An 18,959-nucleotide genomic window follows, 5' to 3' on the forward strand; every position below is an offset into this window, starting at 1 on the left:
AATTGGATAATTAAAAAAGGCATAATCTATTATTAATTTTTCCTAGGCAAACCTCACGTGACTAATATTATGCTTTTGGTCATCTTCATTATACCAAAAGCGTCACTTGTACTACTAAAAACTGTATGTAGAAAAAGTTTGTACCTAAATCTAAATATAAACTGTATGAATCATGTACAAAACTGAAAAATCAAGAAAAATAGGTACAATCAAAAATAAGTGCTTGAAAAACAGGTGTTTCTCAAAACTGCAAATATTTTGAAAGTAATTAATACAAAACAGTAGTTTATTTGATAAATATTCAGATGTACAAGATTAGAATCATAAATCTGCCTAATGTTGAGAGTTTTCAGGTTCCCATATTTCCATATCTGCAGGTAACAATAGTGGTTGCCCAAGATGGCATAGAACAACTGAAGAGGCCCTTCATTTCTGTGCTCTTTATAAAGAGGCTTGCATACAAATCTTTTCGTGCCACACAGCTTTTTATTCATCTAACCTAGATTTAACCTGATTTAGTACAACTGCTTTGGTATTTTCATGGAACTAGTTTTGAAAATTGTTCAATGCTTATTAGATGTATCTCCTCTACTAAATGTTTGATTAATTTTAGCATTAATATGAATTTCTTTTAAGTTTGTATGTTTTTAATGGTAGCTGTCTTAACTTTCTTGAGAAGGCCGAGTATAAATCTAATATATAATAAACAATAATAATGATAGTCAATTTGAGGATCTCTGGATAGACATTTTATCAATAAATAAAAAAGAAGTATCTCTCATTGCTGTGCCCCATATAAAACAGCCACTGCAAATAGTAATGTGATTTGGCTCTTGACCATCTCAAACTACCTATATCAAGTGTAATGCCATTCTTACCTAAATAGACAATGCTATCTAGGAAGCTTAAACTTTAGGATTTATTTATTCAAATTACTTTTTTCCAATAGGTTGAAATTGTATGAACTTATGAAAGACTTCCTGCCCTTTATTTCCATTTTCATATTTCATTCTCTGAGAAATAAAGGTGGCCACAAGTTCATTCTACTCTGGCTACTACGTTCATTCTTCTACAATTGTTTATTAATTTTCAGATTGTTCAATGTACCCAATACTTTATACTTATAAGATCAATTTCAGTGATTTATTTTTTGTCATTGAAGATCTTATATGGGGATAATTATTTTTCTCTCCATACACTCATACTAAATTCACATTTAATACTAAAACAAGAAAAGTTGTGTATTTATAGATATTAGCTAACTTGGATGATAAGATGCTGCCTTAGGTTAAATTGTACAGTACAGTTTGTTGTGAATTTTTCATATATCTTAAGATAATTTTTCCCCACATTAAAATCGGGGAGAGCCTATCATACACCATAAATTTTATGGCTGCAATTGTGCAACATACTAACCCATTTTATTGAATTATTCCAGTTGTTAATGCACCACCAATGCATTAATACTATTACTGGCTGGATGTGTAAATACAGAATCTATACCTTTGTAGGTTGTGTGAACCCAAATATTTTAATTTTTTCCTGTTAAATCCTGATTAGAAATTGATGATGGCTTAATTTGTTACATTAATCAGGAATAAATCTACCCAGGCACAGCTGTTTGAAGATTATACATTGTACTGCTCCCAAATCAGGATGTCTAGTTGTTCTGCTTAACTGACCCATATTGCTCTGTAGGTTGCTTTTCATTTGGCACAGAAAAGGGCAGGATTTATTTTTATCTAATAGAAATAACATTGATTGTCAGCAAAATCCTGTGAGTATAATTATCAATTTTTTAAAAAATATACAATGTATAGGCAATGGATCTGATTCAAACAAGATATTGCAACTCTACTTGTGACTAATTTGGCTGAGATACAAATAATGAAATTAAAGATACACATATATTAAGATTAAATAAATCATTTAAGGTTAAATATGATACATATTATGGAAATATTAATAATTTAGGGCCTTGTAAGAAAATAAACTTTGAAATTTAATAGAAACCAGAAACCCTTGTACATCTGCAAAGATTAACCAAATCTAATTTCCTGTATTGTTCACATATAAATATTAAGTATCAACTATTTTAATCAGCCTTAATGCATATTATAAGAAAGAAATATGTAAGTCATTAAAACAGCTTGAAAAATGTTTGATGGATTTTTCCTATAAACATTTTTTAAGCCATTTATGTCAAAATACCAAATTAAAAATATAGATTAAATACGTAAAATGAGAAAATTTATTTTGGATGGTTTCTATTGAAAATAAAATCAATTTCATCTAACAAAACTTCAGAAATAGTTTTTAGCATCTTTTTGTCCCCTCAAAATGAGTATATTTTTTGTGACACAAAGTATATGGAAAAGTAATTAATTTGAGGGTCTATTAAGTATTCAATTATGTTGTACCTATTCTTCTTGCCATATACATCAAAATAATCAGCAGTTTTGTTTTCCTAAGAGTACCATCATGCACACCAATAAGACTGAAGTGACAAGATGCTTGTGGAGGTATTTTTCCTACCTGTATTTACAACAATTTCCACAATTTACAACAGTCTTTTAAATTCAGATTTACAGAACTAAATGCTAGTAGAGCGGAAGTAGTAAGCAACTGGTGACCATGTTCATGAAGGAACTAGAACACAGTAATTGTGTTCCTGAAGTAATTCTTGAGACTGCACAAACCTTGGTCCTCGGAGGGATGAAAATTCTCTTTTCGAGCATAACAGTGCAATGTGCAATATAGTATTAAAAAAATCAGCAGCTGCTGGTACAGTTCCTTGATTCAAGGAAAGATGATATGCATTTCTTGACTGTTCTATTCATGAAGGACTGTAAAATTTTTGCATTTTTTAAAACCATGACTCCTACAGCCGAATACCTTGTTACTTCAGAAATAAAGGCTTCATACTGAGATACTGAAGGACACTTTTCTCTCTGTTCAATTTAAAAGCAGAAAGAGAAGAGAAAATGAAAGGAAAGATTAGCTATAGAAGAGATCTAAAAATTTGCTACGAGAAGAACTAGCAAGATGCAATAGTAGCAGTTTAAGCAGCAACAAGAAGAAAAAAAGGGGGAAACCTATATAGAAAATATTATATAGCATCACCATCTGGTTGTAATAAAGTACAAATATTGTATTGGGTTAAATTATAGAAATTGAACCATGCTGAATCTGACTTTATATAGGATTGCACCTAAGATGTTTGATTTTCTTTGCCTATACATGTATCATATGCAGAGTTGGACATGCTGCAGTTCTGTCAAAAAATGAGATAACTGGCAATACTAGATGTTTCTAGTCCCTGGAATAGCAGAAACATACTGCAAATATGTTTTTAGGAACCATAATAAGGAATGTCCTAAATATTCCTATCTGCCACTATATAGTACGATTTATATTATGCAAAAAATAAAAACAGCAGACACTTCAAGTAAGAGGCAATCTGCTTACAAAATACTAACTATAGAATCCTGCTGTTCTTGGTACAGAATTTGAGTTGCCCTGATCATAAGTTGCTATCTCACTGAAATGTAATGGGTACCCCAGTATTTACCTTAGACAAAATATAGCATCATCACTCAGAATAGTTGAACATAATAAGCATGAGCCCTGCTCCAAAAAGACTATACCAATGCAATACAGAAAACACAAAAATAAATCAATGTTCAGATAAGGATTAGGTACTATATGTATATAAAATAGAATTTTGGAGAAACACTTTACTTTTTAACAGGAAAAAGAAGATAAACTTAAGAGTGAATATTCCTTGCCTGGCAGGTAAAACTAAATGTGCCACTCTCATTTGGCTTGAGCAGAAGGCAAAATAGCGAGTCACTAAGCACTACTGGCAACTGTTAATGCAGTGTGCATGTGTTCTTATTTATTAATATTAATTTCTTCCCTTTCTTGGTAAATGAAAATGATCTCATTTACACACTGGGCAAAAAACTCACCACGTGGCCCACATCTCATGTTGTAGGGGCAATTGAATTAGGAGCTTTCTTGCCCCTTACAACTGCTTTTTGAATGTCTGTTTTCTGGTTTTGCTTCCACATCTGCAGAAGAAAAGCATTTCGTGTTACTTGTTTAACAGTTAAAATAAAATGTTCTCACATTGCAATAACATTGGCAAGTTTCATTTGTACAATGTTTACAAAAAATAAGGAGAGAAGTTAAAAAAGGGGGGGGGAGGAAAATAAGGAACACAGTTGATATATTTTACAGATTTATTCTGTTAATATTTTTCTTGCAATTAGAACTGAGAATTTATCACTTGGAAAAGAACAGTTCTAAATATAATTCTTCAGTGGAATAACAAGAACATTTATGGAATTATGTCCATCAGAATATGAATATATATATATATATATATATATATATATATATATATATATATATATATATATATATATATATATATATATATATATATATATATATATATATATATATATATATATATATATATATAGAGAGAGAGAGAGAGAGAGAGAGAGAGAGAGAGAGAGAGAGAGAGAGAGAGAGAGAGAGAGAGAGAGAGAGAGAGAGAGAGAGAGAGAGAGAGAGAGAGAGAGAGAGAGAGAGAGAGAGAGGATTTGTTCATTTTATCAAGTATGAAGCTGAAAATCATCCTTACGTGCAGTGATAATGGAACATGCAAAACTCAGTTATCTGAAATTAGTTCTTTACTTAGAAAAGCAACATTGCAATCAAGTATTGCACTGTAAGTAAGACAATTATCCTTTCTCAGCAAATCAACTTAGTAGCTTCTTTTCAAGTCAACAAGTGGATGCCTTTAGTATAAGCTCCAATTGGTATTAAGATAAATGAAGTCTGTGGTGCCAAAGTTATTGGGGTTTTTTTCCACCCAAACTGAGACTAGTTCTAGGCTACTTATTACTATCTCTGAAGAACTTGACTTTTACTAACTATTATTTTTCTCTGTCTGGATCTTCCTTACACCAAATTCTAGATCCTCCTTCCATTTTAAACCTTTATCATTGTTACAAGCGAGGAAGAACAAAGTTTGTTTCCTTTCTGCTTTGTTTAACAATAGAAGAAAATCAAGCTACAAATCTCAGTTAAGAAAATGCCTTTAGCTGTTGAAGTAAAAGAGGATCTGCTATTTCCAGAACAATTAATCAGTGGGACGACTTGTCCCAGAAATTGTGGGTGCACTCCAACACGAAGTTTTTAAGAAGAGATTTGACAACCATTTATCTGAAATGGTATAGGATTTCCTGCTTGTGCAGGGGGTTGGACTAAAAGATCTGCAAAGTCCCTTCCAACTCTGTTATTCTGTTATATATTCAATAAGAAATTTATTTTTTAGTGACTGATGAGAAGAATACTGTATTTTTGGAGTATAAGACGCACAAAGATTTTGAAAAGGTAAATTAAAAAAAAAGTTTTTGCACTCTGCAGATCTCCCAAACCCTCCGTACACGTCATTTTTTGTGAAAAACGGGGCATGCAGAAAGTTTGAGAGGCCTGTAAGTGCTGCTGGGGGCTGGAGCGGGGAGGGCAAAAATGAGCAAAAACCGGCCCGTTTTTCACGAAAACAGGCCCATTTTTTTTGCATAGCCTTTAGGAGGCTTGTAGAGGGCAAAAACGAGTAAAACATGGCCCACTTTTTGCTCATTTTTGCCCTCTCCAGTTCCCAGGAACACTTTGCAGGCCTCCTAAAGGCTATGCACGTCCATTTTTGTCAAAGGGGCGGGGTTTCATGAGGCCAAAAATTCTGTATTCAGTGTATAAGATGCACCCAGATTTTCACCTTTTTTGGGGGGGAAGGTGCGCCTTATACTCCAAAGTTTAGTTTAGTTTAGTTTATTTAATTTATAGACCGCCCCCTCTCCCCGTAGGGACTCGGGGCGGTGTACAGACCATTCGTAATCAAAACAATAAAATGACATAAGACATAAGACATGCAACATAAACAACTCACACACACGGTCTGTTATAAAATCCCAAAACCAATTAAATATTAAGAACAATTTTAAAACCCATTAAAACCCCAATATAAAATTTAAAAATTTAAAAAGCCATCCAGGAAGGTTTGAATAGATGTTAAATGCAGTTACGATTATGGTTGTAATTAAGCCAGACCTGCTACTTGAAACAGGTGGGTCTTGAGTTTCTTGCGGAAGGAGCGGAGATCAGAGGTGGTTCTAATATCGGGGGGGAGGTCGTTCCAGAGGGTTGGGCCCATCACAGAGAAGGCCCTACTCCTAGGCACCGCCCGCCCGCACTGTTTAGCGGATGGTACCCGGAGGAGGCCCTCTCTGTGAGAGCGGATTGGTCGCAGGGATGTATGGGGTAGAATGCGATCCCGCAAATAACTAGGTCCCGAGCCATGGAGCGCTTTGAAGATGACAATCAACACCTTGAAACGCACCCGAAAGGCCACAGCTCGCGCAGGAGAGGTGTTACATGGGAGTACTTAGTACTCCCCATAATAACCCGCGCGGCTGCATTCTGGACCAGCTGGAGCCTTCGGGTGCATCTCAAGGGGAGCCCCATGTAGAGAGCGTTACAGTAATCAAGGCGAGAAGTCACTAGGGCATGAGTGACTGTGCAAAGGGCGTCCCGCTCCAGTAAGGGACGCAATTGGCGCATCAGGCGAACCTGATGGAACGCCCCCCTAGCCACGGCCGTCACATGATCATCTAGCGACAGCCGGGAATCTAGGAGGACGCCCAAATTGCGTACCCTATCCACCGGGGGCAGTTGTACCCCCCCAATGGCCAGAGATGGAACACATTGGCTAAAGCGGGGCGCCGGTAGCCACAGCCACTCCGTCTTGGAAGGGTTGAGTCTGAGTCTGTTGTCGCCCATCCAGACCCGCACGGCTTCCAGACACCGGGACATCACCTCGATGGCTTCGTTGGGGTGGTTCGGGGTAGAAATGTATAACTGAGTGTCATCTGCATACAGATGGCACTCAACCCCGAATCCTCGAATGATCTCACCCAGCGGTTTCATGTATGTGTTGAACAGGAGAGGGGAGAGGACCGACCCCTGTGGCACTCCACACATGAGCGGCCTCAGGGTCGATCTCTGCTCTCCCGCCAACACACATTGCGTCCGACCGGAGAGGAAGGAGGAGAACCACCGCAAAACGGTGCCCCTCACCCCCATCCCCTCTAGCCGATGCAACAGGATACCATGGTCGATGGTATCGAAAGCCGCTGAGAGGTCTAACAGGACTAAGATGGAGGAACAACCCCCATCTTTCGCCCTCCAGAGATCATCCACCAACGCGACCAAAGCCGTCTCTGTGCTGTGGCCCGGCCGGAAACCGGACTGGCGCGGATCTAGATAAGTAATTTCCTCCAGGTGTCGAGGGAACTGCTGCGCCACCACACTCTCAACAACCTTTGCTAAAAAGGGAAGGTTGGAGACAGGACGATAATTGGCTAACTCAACTGGGTCTAGGGAAGGCCTCTTAAGTAGGGGCCTCACCACCGCCTCCTTCAAGGAGGCTGGCAGGAACCCCTCCTCCAGCGAGGCGTTCACCAGACCCAGGAGCCAGTCACGTGTAACCTCCCAGGTTGCCAGTACAAGCCAGGAGGGACACGGGTCCAATAAACATGTGGTGGCCCGCAGTCGCCCGCGTAGCCTGTCCATATCCTCGGCGGCAACAGAGTCAAACTCCTCCCAGATAGGTACCTCAAGACTCGCCTCCGGTGTCTCCTCACGATCACTGAAGGGGACCCATTCGCTCCGGATCTGAGCGATTTTGTCCTGCAGATATTCCCCAAATTCCTCTGCCCTCCCCTGTAAAGGGGCTTCCCGCGACCTCTGTGATAGGAGGGAGCGGGTCACCCGAAACAGGGCGGCAGGGCGGTTTTCTGCATACGCAATAAGGGTGGCATAATATTGACGTTTAGCCACCCTTAGTGCCACAAGGTAGGTCCGTAAATGGGCTCTTACCTGTGTTCGGTCAGATTCGGCCCGAGAGGATCTCCATCTGCTCTCTAGGCGTCTCTTGTGGCGCTTCATCACCCTCAGCTCCTCGGAAAACCAAGGGGCCAGGGTGGTTCGCTGCCACCGGAGAGGCCGCAAGGGCGCTACCCAGTCCAAGGCCCCGGCCGCCGCACTGTTCCATGCAGCCGCCAGGTCCTCCGTCCGGGAGCGGGTCAGGGCAACAGGAGGTGGCCCAAGCTCCGTCTGGAACCTGTCTGGTTCCATCAGTCGCCTGGGGCGGAACCATCTAAGATCCTCTGGTTCCGCCTCCCCGCGATGGGGGGTGGCGTCAGGGAAGTCCAGCCGGAGAAGCGAGTGATCTGACCATGACAGGGGAGTGATCACCTGATCCCCTATTCCCAGATCGCTCTTCCATCGACCAGAGATAAAAACAAGGTCCAGCATGTGTCCTCCTTCGTGTGTGGAGCCCTGAATTATTTGGGTCAGGTCCAAGGCTGTCATGGAAGCCATGAACTCCTGAGCGACCTCGGATGATTCACCCGTCGATGGCAAGTTGAAGTCCCCCATGACTAATAGTCTAGGGGTCTCAACTGCCACCTCCGCAATCACCTCGAGGAGCTCAGGCAGGGCCGCTGAAGCATAGCGAGGAGCCAAGTATGCAATCAGCAGGCCCAACTGACTCCCTAGGCCCCATCTCACACCTAGAGTCTCACATCCGGATATCTGAGGTACGATGAATTCTCTCGGTGTCAAGGCTTCCCGTATAATGACCGCTACCCCACCACCCCTACCCCGGGCACGAGGCTGATGGAATACACGGTATCCTGGTGGGCACATTTCCACGAGGGGCACACCCCCCTCGTGGCCCAACCAGGTTTCCATGATCCCTGCAAGGTCCGGCTCCCCCTCAGAAACCAGATCATGGATGAGGGGGGCCTTATTAACAACGGACCTTGCGTTACATAACATCAGTCTCATGCCACGGCTCTGTAAACCCTGACCACCTAGGATGCGGGGGTTGGTACAAACGACCGGGCGTAACCAACGCCCCCGGTCTCCCAACCGACTGCAGGATCTTCTTCTGTCCTCGCATCTACCCCTTCCTGCGACCGTTGGAATATAGGAACCCTCTAAAGGAACGTTATACTGACTCCCCTCCCCCGCTCCGCTCCCTTCCTCCTCAGCCCCACCTGTTCGTCTGGCTCTACTCCTATTCCTGGTCTGGCTAGACCCACCCCCCGCCCTGGATCCCATTAAAACATTTAAAAAACATTTACACAAAAACCCCCGGAGCCTCCTCTTCTTCCACCTCTCTGGATTAATACATCCATCATCCAGGTGGGCCCTTGAAAGGGCAGAGGGCCATATTTGCGAGAGGGGGGACTCCCGCAATAAAATCAGGTCTACCCTAGAGTAAAAATAAACCATGGTTCAGCAGGGCCTCAGATCGAATTGAATATGGTAATCAAAAAAGATGGGCGGGTTAATTTAATACTTTGTTATATGTGCCTCATTTTTCTCTCTCTCCCCCAACGTCTGTAAGCAGGAATGATCTTAATGATTCTGAAGCCCCAATTCTGACCAAAAATATACCATGTAAGAGAGCAGGTTTCAACTTGTGGTTAAGGCAACAGACTAAAAAGCAGGAGACCCTGAGTTCAAATTCTGCCTTAGCCATGAAAGTCAGCTGGGTGACTTTGGGTCAATCAATCTCTCTCAGCCCAACCCACCTCACAGGATTTTTGTTGTGGAGAAAATAGGAGGAAGATGTGTTGGATATGTTTGCCATCTTGAATTATTTGTAATAATAATAATTTAAAAATATAGTGTTTCCTCGAAAATAAGATAGGGTCTTATTTTCTTTTGACCTCCAAAATAAATGCTTGGCCTTATTTTTGGGGAGGTCTTATATTTTTGAGGTGCAGGAGGCGGCAAGCGTGGTCACCTCATGGCTGCTGCTGTGTTGCAGTATTTTCAGGGAGGGCTTATTTTAGTGCATGCACTCAAAAGCCCGATTGGGCTTATTATCCGGGGAGGTCTTATTTTCAGGGAAACAGGGTAACAAGTGTAGAAGGTATTTATTCAAGGAATTACAGGCAAGCCCATGAAAAGTTTTGGGAGCTAGCAGCTGGTCTGTTAAAAGTAGCAGGAGATGTAAAATAATAGCTGACATAACTTGGGGCAGTAGAGAGATAAATGTGATACAAATAAAATATATGAGAAGCGGGTCATAGAAAGTTTTTTTTATTGTTAATAGAAGAGGAATAGGTCTGATTCTATTCTGCAAGAATAATTCTGGAGGAAATTAGCCACTACAATGATAAATTGTTGTTTTCTTAGATTAATAATGTATTCCACCAAGGCACAACCTTTACTCAAGCAAAGAATAATATTCTTGGTGATTTAATTGAACCTATCAGCAAACGTATAGAGCAAGACAATAATCTCATCTCTTATTCATCTTTTACATTAAGAATATTGTTGAGATGTATAAGCCTCCCTCTTACTGCTCCATCTCTAATTTATTTTATCTGATTATGCAGCCATACTGTCTGTAACGCAAGTAGGCCTTAAGATGCCTTAAAGCTATGCCATGTTACTGCTGTAGAGAACACATCTTGTTCTGAATTACTCCCAAACAAAAATACTGGCATTCTCTAGGTAATGCTTTAAGGCCCAATTAGATGGACAATTAATAGCAAACCCATCAAGCAGGTAAAATCCTTTAAATATCTAGATCTTTATTTGTATTCTTCTAACTCCTAGTTTATTCAAACAAGAAAGCTTCAAATAAAAGCCCCCAAAGCATCCTTTTGCAACCACTAAATTTGTAGGTCAACTAGTGACAATTATGTTCCTGGAGCTATTAACTATTTAAAGCCAAAGTTCTGTGTATAATGCTTATATGGTGCTCAGTTGTGTATTTATAAGAACTCTTCTAGTTTAGAAGCATTCCAATAAAAAGTCCTTGAAAATCTTACCAGTACCATATTCACATTCCAGTGTGTTAACACCACTAGAAATAGACTGCTTTTTATTTGAAAATTAATTATGACTTCATTGTCTTACATTCTGGCTGAAGCAAGACTACTGAGAAATTTCTTAGTTCATCTCACCTTGCTGAATAAATTGTCTTCCAGCCTAAGGAGACAAATTAATGATGATTTTGCATATTGTGATATTACCTTGTCAGCACTACCTGCTTTGAAATTTGATTAAAACAGAGCATTTGGGATGCTTTGGGATATCCACAGTGACGGAGCCAAAGTCTCCTATCTCTTGTAGCATGATCATTCCTCCCTGTTTGATCCCTAAATGTTCTTCTAACATCTTTTATCTCCACATAAGAGATTATTTGCTTTGGCCTGAATTGGGGCAACAATGATAGGTTGATAACCTCACCATACGAAAGCCAAACTTGCTTTTGTTCAGACTAGGAGATAGAATTTATTTCATATGTGCTATTAAAATGTTCAACGTAGACCAATGGTGATCATTCTTAATACTTCCAATTACGAGGCGTCCTTGATGCTTTCTGAGCTTGGTTGTTTTCTTGCAGCCATTTCATTACCCAAACTAAGTAACATCATCAGTAATAAATGAAATGGTTGCAAGAAAACAACCACGCTCAGAAAGCATCAAGGACCTTTCATTTCAACCCTAAGCTGCAAATATTCTCCTTTATTGGTACTTTCAATAACTGTAATTGCCACTATGACCAGGAGGCTGTTAGGTTCCCCTGGGTGATTGTTTTTTTAGAAATCTCTAAGAAGATTGCACAATGCTTATCAACAGCTGCAACTTCATGTATTTATTCAATTTATGTAGCTGCCCATCTCACTTTTATGTGACTCTAGGTGGCTGGTTCTTCCCTCATGCTATTGTTAGCTCCTAGTTGCTTTAAGATGTTCTTGCAATTTTCTAACTTTATAATTATTACATTGTATTATATGCTGTTTTTTAATGTGTTTGATCTTAGATTGTAATTGTTTTTACTTGACTTATAGATCTAATTGTTTCTTCTCTGCCCAGAGAAGAGAAAGGGATTAGAAAGTAAGTAACTGTGATACATCCTATAGAGAGTTAGTTGGGTGTAATTAAGATGTTGGATTAGAAATCGGTAAATGAGAGCTCTAGTTCAACCTTAGGCATAAAGTGTCTATGGGTCAGTTACATTTTCCCAGCTCTAGGAAAAAGTAATGGCAAGATATTAAAAAAAAGTCATGAAAACTGCAGAGGCACGCACACATACCAAACAGTCTACCACGGAGGAAGACGGGGTCGCATTCAAAATTATTTATCTTTGCCTGCTGTCTCATCAGTTCCATATATCGTCACCCTGCCCTCTGCCCCACTAACCCCAGGAAACACTAGCTGAGTTACAAATATATTCCTATCTTGTTACAATTTAGAAGGGAGATTGAAACTTATTTACTTGGGCTTTTAAACATTTTAATAGTAATGTTTCTATATGTTATATCTTTTAATGTTATTTTGATTACATCTTTGTAAGCTTCCCCACATCATGAAATGAATACTTATATGTAAGTGCTGAAATAAATAAATAACAATATGGATGTATTGAAAACTAATCACACATTCTTGTTTCAAGTGTGAATTGTTGCAGCACAGTTCTTTTTGCAGTACAATTTCTCTTAAAAATTAGCTAGCTTTTCAAAAGGATTCCACCCCCACCCCCTTTGTATCTAAGCACAAGATGAACTTTTTTGTTATTATTTATCCAATTTATATAGCTGCTCATCTGAACAAATGACTGTGTGGAGAACAGTTAAAATAAAATACAAACAATTACTAATGGGACAAAAGTTAAAATACATAGTAGCTGAGCAATCACTAACCAAGTAGTGGATCCCCGCCAGTGGTGGGTTGCGGATTCTGTTCCAACCGTTACGGTTGGAACGGGCTTGCCAGCGTCCACCTGGACGCGTGCAGTGCAAGCATCCGTCTTGGTGCTTCTGTGAGCCTCCGCGATGCTCCAGTTGCTCAGCGGAACGTCGCGCAGACGCTGTATGTGATGTGCGCGGAAGCGCTGAAAACATAAAAGGACGGTAAACGAGGGCAGGTGGGTGGGCCCTCCAGAGAACCGTACTGGAACGGTATCCGGTGCTCCGGGCTGGCTCCGGTACGCCCGTACCTGGACGTATCGCCTGCAACCCACCACTGATATTCGCACAATTTTGGAGTCCCAGGTCCAGGCCTAGAACCAGGGCTTCGGGACCTTATGAAAGGCGGGGCCATTCTCCAGAGGAAGAATGTTTCATAAGCCAGGCACTACTGCAGAAAAGGCATGTCTAGTAAGCCCTACCAGCTGACATTCTTTGGCTGATGGGACCTGATCTGTCAGGTGAAAACAGCTAGGGAGATGGTCCCTCAAGTAACCTTGTCCTTTAAAAGTGACAATCAGCACCCAGAATTGTATCTGGAAGCACTCCGGCAATCAATGCAACTCATGGAGTAGTTGTGTTACAAGTGCCAAATAACTGGTACCATTTACTATCCGTACTGCTTCATTCTGCACCAGTTGAAGTTTTTTGAATGCTCCTCAAGGGCACACCTACATTCAGTGCATTATAGTAGTCCAGACAAGAGATCATGAGGGTATAATGACAAGTAAGCACCGTTGGTCCAGGAATGGATGCAGCTAGCACACAACTTGAAGATGTGCAAAGGTCTTCAGAACCACAGTTGTTACCTACTCTTTGAGCAGGAGCCATGAGTCCAGAAGGATCCCCAGATTACACACTGGGTGTTTTTGCAGCAGTGCCGTCCCATCCAAGATCAATGATAGAAGTCTCCTGGCACCAGTAAATCCAAACACCCAATGTCACTCAAGTGTTGTTTGAATTGAGTCGAAGCCTGCTGTACCTCATCTAGTTCCCTACAGCTTCCAGACACTGGGAAAGTGCATCTATGGTATCACTCACTCAAGCCATCCGATGGCTACTCACTCAGGGGCCTCATCTATATGTTAAACAAGACAGGAAAAAGGATTGAGTTGTGAGACACTCCACAAAATAGGGGCTATATACTGGATCTCTCCCCCATTAATAGCAACTGGAATCATCCCAAAGGAAGAAGAACCAGCACAACACTGTGCCACCCACATCGAACTGTAAGAACTGGTACAGAAGGATACCATGATCAAAAGCTGCTGAAAGGTCAAGAAGATGGATGCTCTATTCTCATCCCACGCTTGCCAGATTTCATTCAAGACTTGACTAATGCTGTTTCCATCCCATTTTTTTTTCTTTTTACAACCCTTTAATCCCAGGGTGATTAATATTCAGGGTGAGTTGGGGCAACCGAATGGGCCTGAACATTTACTGGCCAGATGCCCTTCCTGTCACCTATGCGGCGTTCGCAGGAGATATTTTCTCTTTGCATCCTAATAAATAAACATCTGCCTCTCCTTAGGATTGAACTCTCAACCTTCTGAGTGGGAGGTGAGCATCTTCACCCCTAGGCCACTGTGCTGTTCCCACTGTTTTCATCCCATAGGCCAGACTAAATCCTAATTGAGCCTAGGCCAAGGTCTTGATAACCTGTTTCATTCAGAGCCAATTGAAACTGCACTTCGACCATCATCTCAACAATCTTCCCTAAAAAGGGAAGGTTGGAAATCAGATTAAAAGTATCCAGGCTGGTTGGGTTTGAGCAATGGACCCCTAAAGAGCTCATGGAACGCCTCTCTCTCAAGAAATAATTAACCACCACCAGAACCCAATCACACATCCCCTCGACAACCTTGACCAGCCAGAAGGGCATGGATCTAATACAGGCAAAAACTCCACCCATTTCCTCAGGCTCAATAGATAACCATACAAGACCTTGCCTCCATAGGCATCACTGGCTCTGCTTCAAAGCAGAGTCCACCACAGAGAGAATCTGAGCAACTTTATCAGATTCCTAGCATATTCTTCACAGAAACATTTTACATTTCTAGCATATTCTTCACAGCAACCTTTTAAATACAGAATTTCTCCTTCCAAGGACGGTCTGGGTTACCCCAAATAGGGCAATCAAACAACTCTGCAGATGCAATAAGGACAGAGAAATATACAGTATTTTGCCATCCTTTCTGTCACAAGGTAGGCTCTAAAACCGTGATGGTGAACCTATGGCACGCGTGCCACAAGTGGCATGCGGAGCCATTTGTCAGGGCACGTGAGGCGCTGCCCTGTCAGCTGGACAGCGCGCATGCGCACGCTGGCCAGCTGAGTTAACCTTTTTAAAAGCTATTTTTCGCCTTCCCCAGGCTCCAGAGGCTTTATAGGAGCCTGGGGAGGGCGAAAAGAGCCTCCCCCGCCCCCCCGGAGGTTTCAGGGACCGTCCCTGAAGCCTTCGGAACGCTTAAAACCACCCTCCGAGCAAACCGGAAGTGACTTCCAGGTTGCTCGGAGGGCCGTTTTAAGCATTCCGAAGGCATCAGGGAAGCCTCGGATGGTCCCTGAAGCCTTCGGAGCGCTTAAAACCACCCTCCGAGCAAACCTGAAGTGACTTCCGGGTTGCTCGGAGGGCCGTTTTAAGCGCTCCAAAGGCATCAGGGAAGCCTCGGACGGTCCATGATGCCTTCGGAGCGCTTAAAACGGCCCTCCGAGCAACCCAGTCACTTCCGGTTTGCTCGGAGGGTGGTTTTAAGCTCTCCGAAGGCTTCAGGGAAGCCTCCGGACAGTCCCTGAAGCCTCCGGAGGGCCTCCGGGGGGTCGGGGGAGGCTCTTTTCGCCCTCCCCAGGCTCCTATAAAGCCCTGGGGAGGGCAAAAAAATATGTAAAAATGGGGGGGGGTCGCACGTTGTGCGTGCATGCGCACTGGGGGGGTTGCGCGTTGCATTATGGGTGCGGCACGCCCACACTCGACCCCCCTGCGCTCCCCCCACTTGTGGCACACGAGCCAAAAAAGGTTCGCCATCACTGCTCTAAAAGTTCTAGCCTGTGTTTGATGAGGTTTGCTCCTTGTCTTCCAGTGGTGCGTTAGCCACCTTTAAGGTGCTTAATCTCTCAGCTCTTCCACACCCAAAATCAGAAAGGAGACACTCTACCCCAAGCCAGATGTCAGTAATACATGATAGGTTGGCCCTCACAATCACAACCCATAACTCCAAGAGTGCCCTGCCCCTATTTCCTATCTCCCCGCACAAGTCACTGCTGAGATGATATATCCCACCCTCATCCTTCCAGAGGCTTCATGTTGCTTTTATCTCATTCCCAATATCTGCTGCAGCTTAAAATCATTTTGGCCATTCCAGTACTGAACAGTACCTGCCTTTTAAAGCAGGTAATAACACTGATTGCCGTGCCAAGGCCATTCCACTTTGGATAGTAGAGAAATCCTGTTCTTTCAAGCCAAGGTTTTCCCTTTTATCTACTAAGTAAAGGGCTTTCATATGAGGATCAGCCTGAAACAAAGCTTAAGCCATGGTGGTGACAAGGGAATTGTACAGTGAAGCAGGACACAGATAACTGTCTCCCTCCCTGCTGTTTTATAGCACAGCTTTATTTGCTCCTGTCAATTGTTGTTTGGGCTACTTCTGAATATGGATGTGGTGTTCTTTAGGAATAGTACTAAACCTATGTCAAAAGGAGCCTATCAGCTCTTAACAAACCGGAGCACTTTGACAGTCCCATCCGCAAACTAAATTAAGGAGTCTAATTGCTGGTTCTCACTGGCTGGTGATATTTGTTGAAGGGGGGAGGAAAATAATGTAAAATGTCATTGACAAGTTAAGAGTTTCTATATATATTGTAAACAGCAATCAATAGTATATGTTGTTGCTATTTTCATTCAATTCTAGATTCCACTTTTAGAAAACATAATGCCATCTCATGCTGAAAATCTCATTTTTAATTTTGATGAAATGGAAGAGAATCATGGCAGCGAATATATGGAATCATATAATTAAGTGAAGAGCACTCAAGTATTTTTCTGATACAGTTGTATGCAAAAGATCCCCTCCCCCCCCGTCAAACTGTACATTCCACCAAATCCCTAAGTGTAGAGAAGACAACATAATCTCTATGTTGTACACAGATAAGCATATTTTACTGATATTTCAATGCATATTTACTCTCTATATACAGGGTATTATTGAAAATCTGTTGGGAAATTTCAAATGCATAGATCATATAAAGATACTAAAGAATATTATAGGCTGTAAGATCTCTACAAGGAAGAGTAGGGTTAGGGTTAGACTCTTAGCAGGGATATAAGAACTTAACGCTGTAAATTGTGCCAAAGAAGATATTACAAAGTACTAAACAGGAGGATGCTTAAAGTGTATCTGTCACCGTGAAAGACCGAAATTGGTGAATGTCGACACATACCAATTTCGGTCTTTCACGGTGACATATATATAATGAGTCAGCGTAACGCTTTACTTTTGCTTTTCAATTCGTGGTCCTGGAAACTACTCGTTCTAACCGCGCAGGATCGCAGGTTTTTTAAAAAAAGAAGTCCGCGAATAGAAGACGCTTAAAAGGAAGCGAGGAGCCGAGGTGTCGAGAGGATAAGGGTATTTAGCAAATATTTCAGACATACACCAAGCGACTATGTGAATGTCGACATTCACCGGTGAATGTCGACATTCACCAGATTTCGGACTTTCACAGTAACATATCCACTGTTTTCTTCTTTTGAATCTGTAAATAACTATACATAAATAATTAACTATGCATTCCAATTTTCAGAAAGAAGTTGCATTTAACTTTGTTATCATATGGAGGCTATGTCAGCTTGTTAATTATGGTGGTCCAATCTTTTGGCTTGCCTGGGCTGCACCGAGTGAAGAGGAATTGTTAATCATGTTAAAAGTTTATGATCTTGTGGAGCCGCATTGCTAGCTGTCCAGGGCCCCATGCAACTTGGAACAATATATCTGAAACTTTGGTTCTCTAATGATGCACAAAAAAAGTAGATCCTTCTAAAATAAGGCAATAGAGATTTAATTTGTTGTAGTGGATAAGGCATCAGGCTAGAAGCTGAAAGACTGTGAATCTTGCCTTAGAAAAAGCCAGCTGGATCATTTTAGAACAGTCAATCTTTCTTAGCCCTAGAAAAGAGGCAATAGCAAACCACTTCCAAAAATTCTTGCCAAAGAAACTGCAAGGATTAATCCAGGCTGTCACCAAAAATCAAATACTGACTTAAAGGGGCCAAAAGAAAAAAAGAAATGTGAGCCAATTATAATGACATGTGCAAAATAGGTAAGCTGTACAATTATTAAGGTCGTACAGAAATGTTTACATTCTTTAATCCTATAGGTTTCAAGTAATTCTGCAAAGACTTTTTAAAGGCTGTGATTCTTAAATAGCATAACACAGGCTGCCTTACAGTAAGGAAGGCCATTAGGCTATCCACCTCATATGTGTCAGTTCATAGTTTTAAGCAGAAGTAGAATTTTTTTCCAGATGTAGAGACAATAGTAGCCATACACAAAATTTCCTGAAATCCTTATTTTATACCATATTAAAAATGTATAGCTTATTGGATGTAGCTTGAAATACAATATATGATTTAATTATACAGTGAAAAACAAATGAATTAAGAATTTGAGCATAACTAAAACAATCTGCTGAGGCCAATTTAAAAGATTTTGACAACATTTTCTAATTAGCTATTGTATTCAATAAGAAGAAAAAAGATAGTGCTTTTCCATTTTATTTTTTATTTTAACATGTCAAAATTTGTGCTATATAATAAAAATTCTAATGTAGGCCTACAGACAACACAACACAGGAGTACATAAGTGCTTCAAGCATGGAATGGAAAAGAACAGAAAAAAACAAAGAAATGCAGCAGGTTTGTCCTTTCAGTGCAGCCTTTCCTGTTATATATTGTTAAACTAAACCAAACACATCATTTAGGCTTTATGCCTTATATTTTATACTGAGTATGAAAATGACAGTTACACTGAATTATTCTGACTATGACATTTCTGTATGATACATTATAAATTAAAAGCTTCAATGCAGACTTCCTTCCACATTTTTTACTAC

The 18,959-nt window shown here is 41.0% G+C and overlaps 1 protein-coding gene across 2 annotated transcripts in view; it reads right to left on the reverse strand.

Annotated features, from left to right (window-relative positions):
* Positions 1–924: 924 nt before the first annotated feature.
* The window catches only part of CCDC88A (coiled-coil domain containing 88A), a 96,736-nt gene continuing 78,701 nt past the window's right edge, over positions 925–18,959 (reverse strand). The window contains exons 32-33 of one of the 2 annotated variants that reach the window (XM_081943085.1): positions 3,972–4,073; positions 925–2,951 (exon numbers count right to left, since the gene is read on the reverse strand). In XM_081943085.1, coding sequence (XP_081799211.1) covers positions 4,009–4,073 — 65 coding nt within the window. In that variant the 3' untranslated portion in view covers positions 925–2,951; positions 3,972–4,008. Of the gene's footprint in view, positions 4,074–18,959 lie in introns of both variants that reach the window. The other variant, XM_081943084.1, reaches the window with a different exon arrangement.

This window comes from Natrix helvetica (genome assembly GCF_964273705.1).
Source record: "Natrix helvetica genome assembly, chromosome: 2".
Lineage (NCBI taxonomy): Eukaryota > Metazoa > Chordata > Lepidosauria > Squamata > Natricidae > Natrix > Natrix helvetica.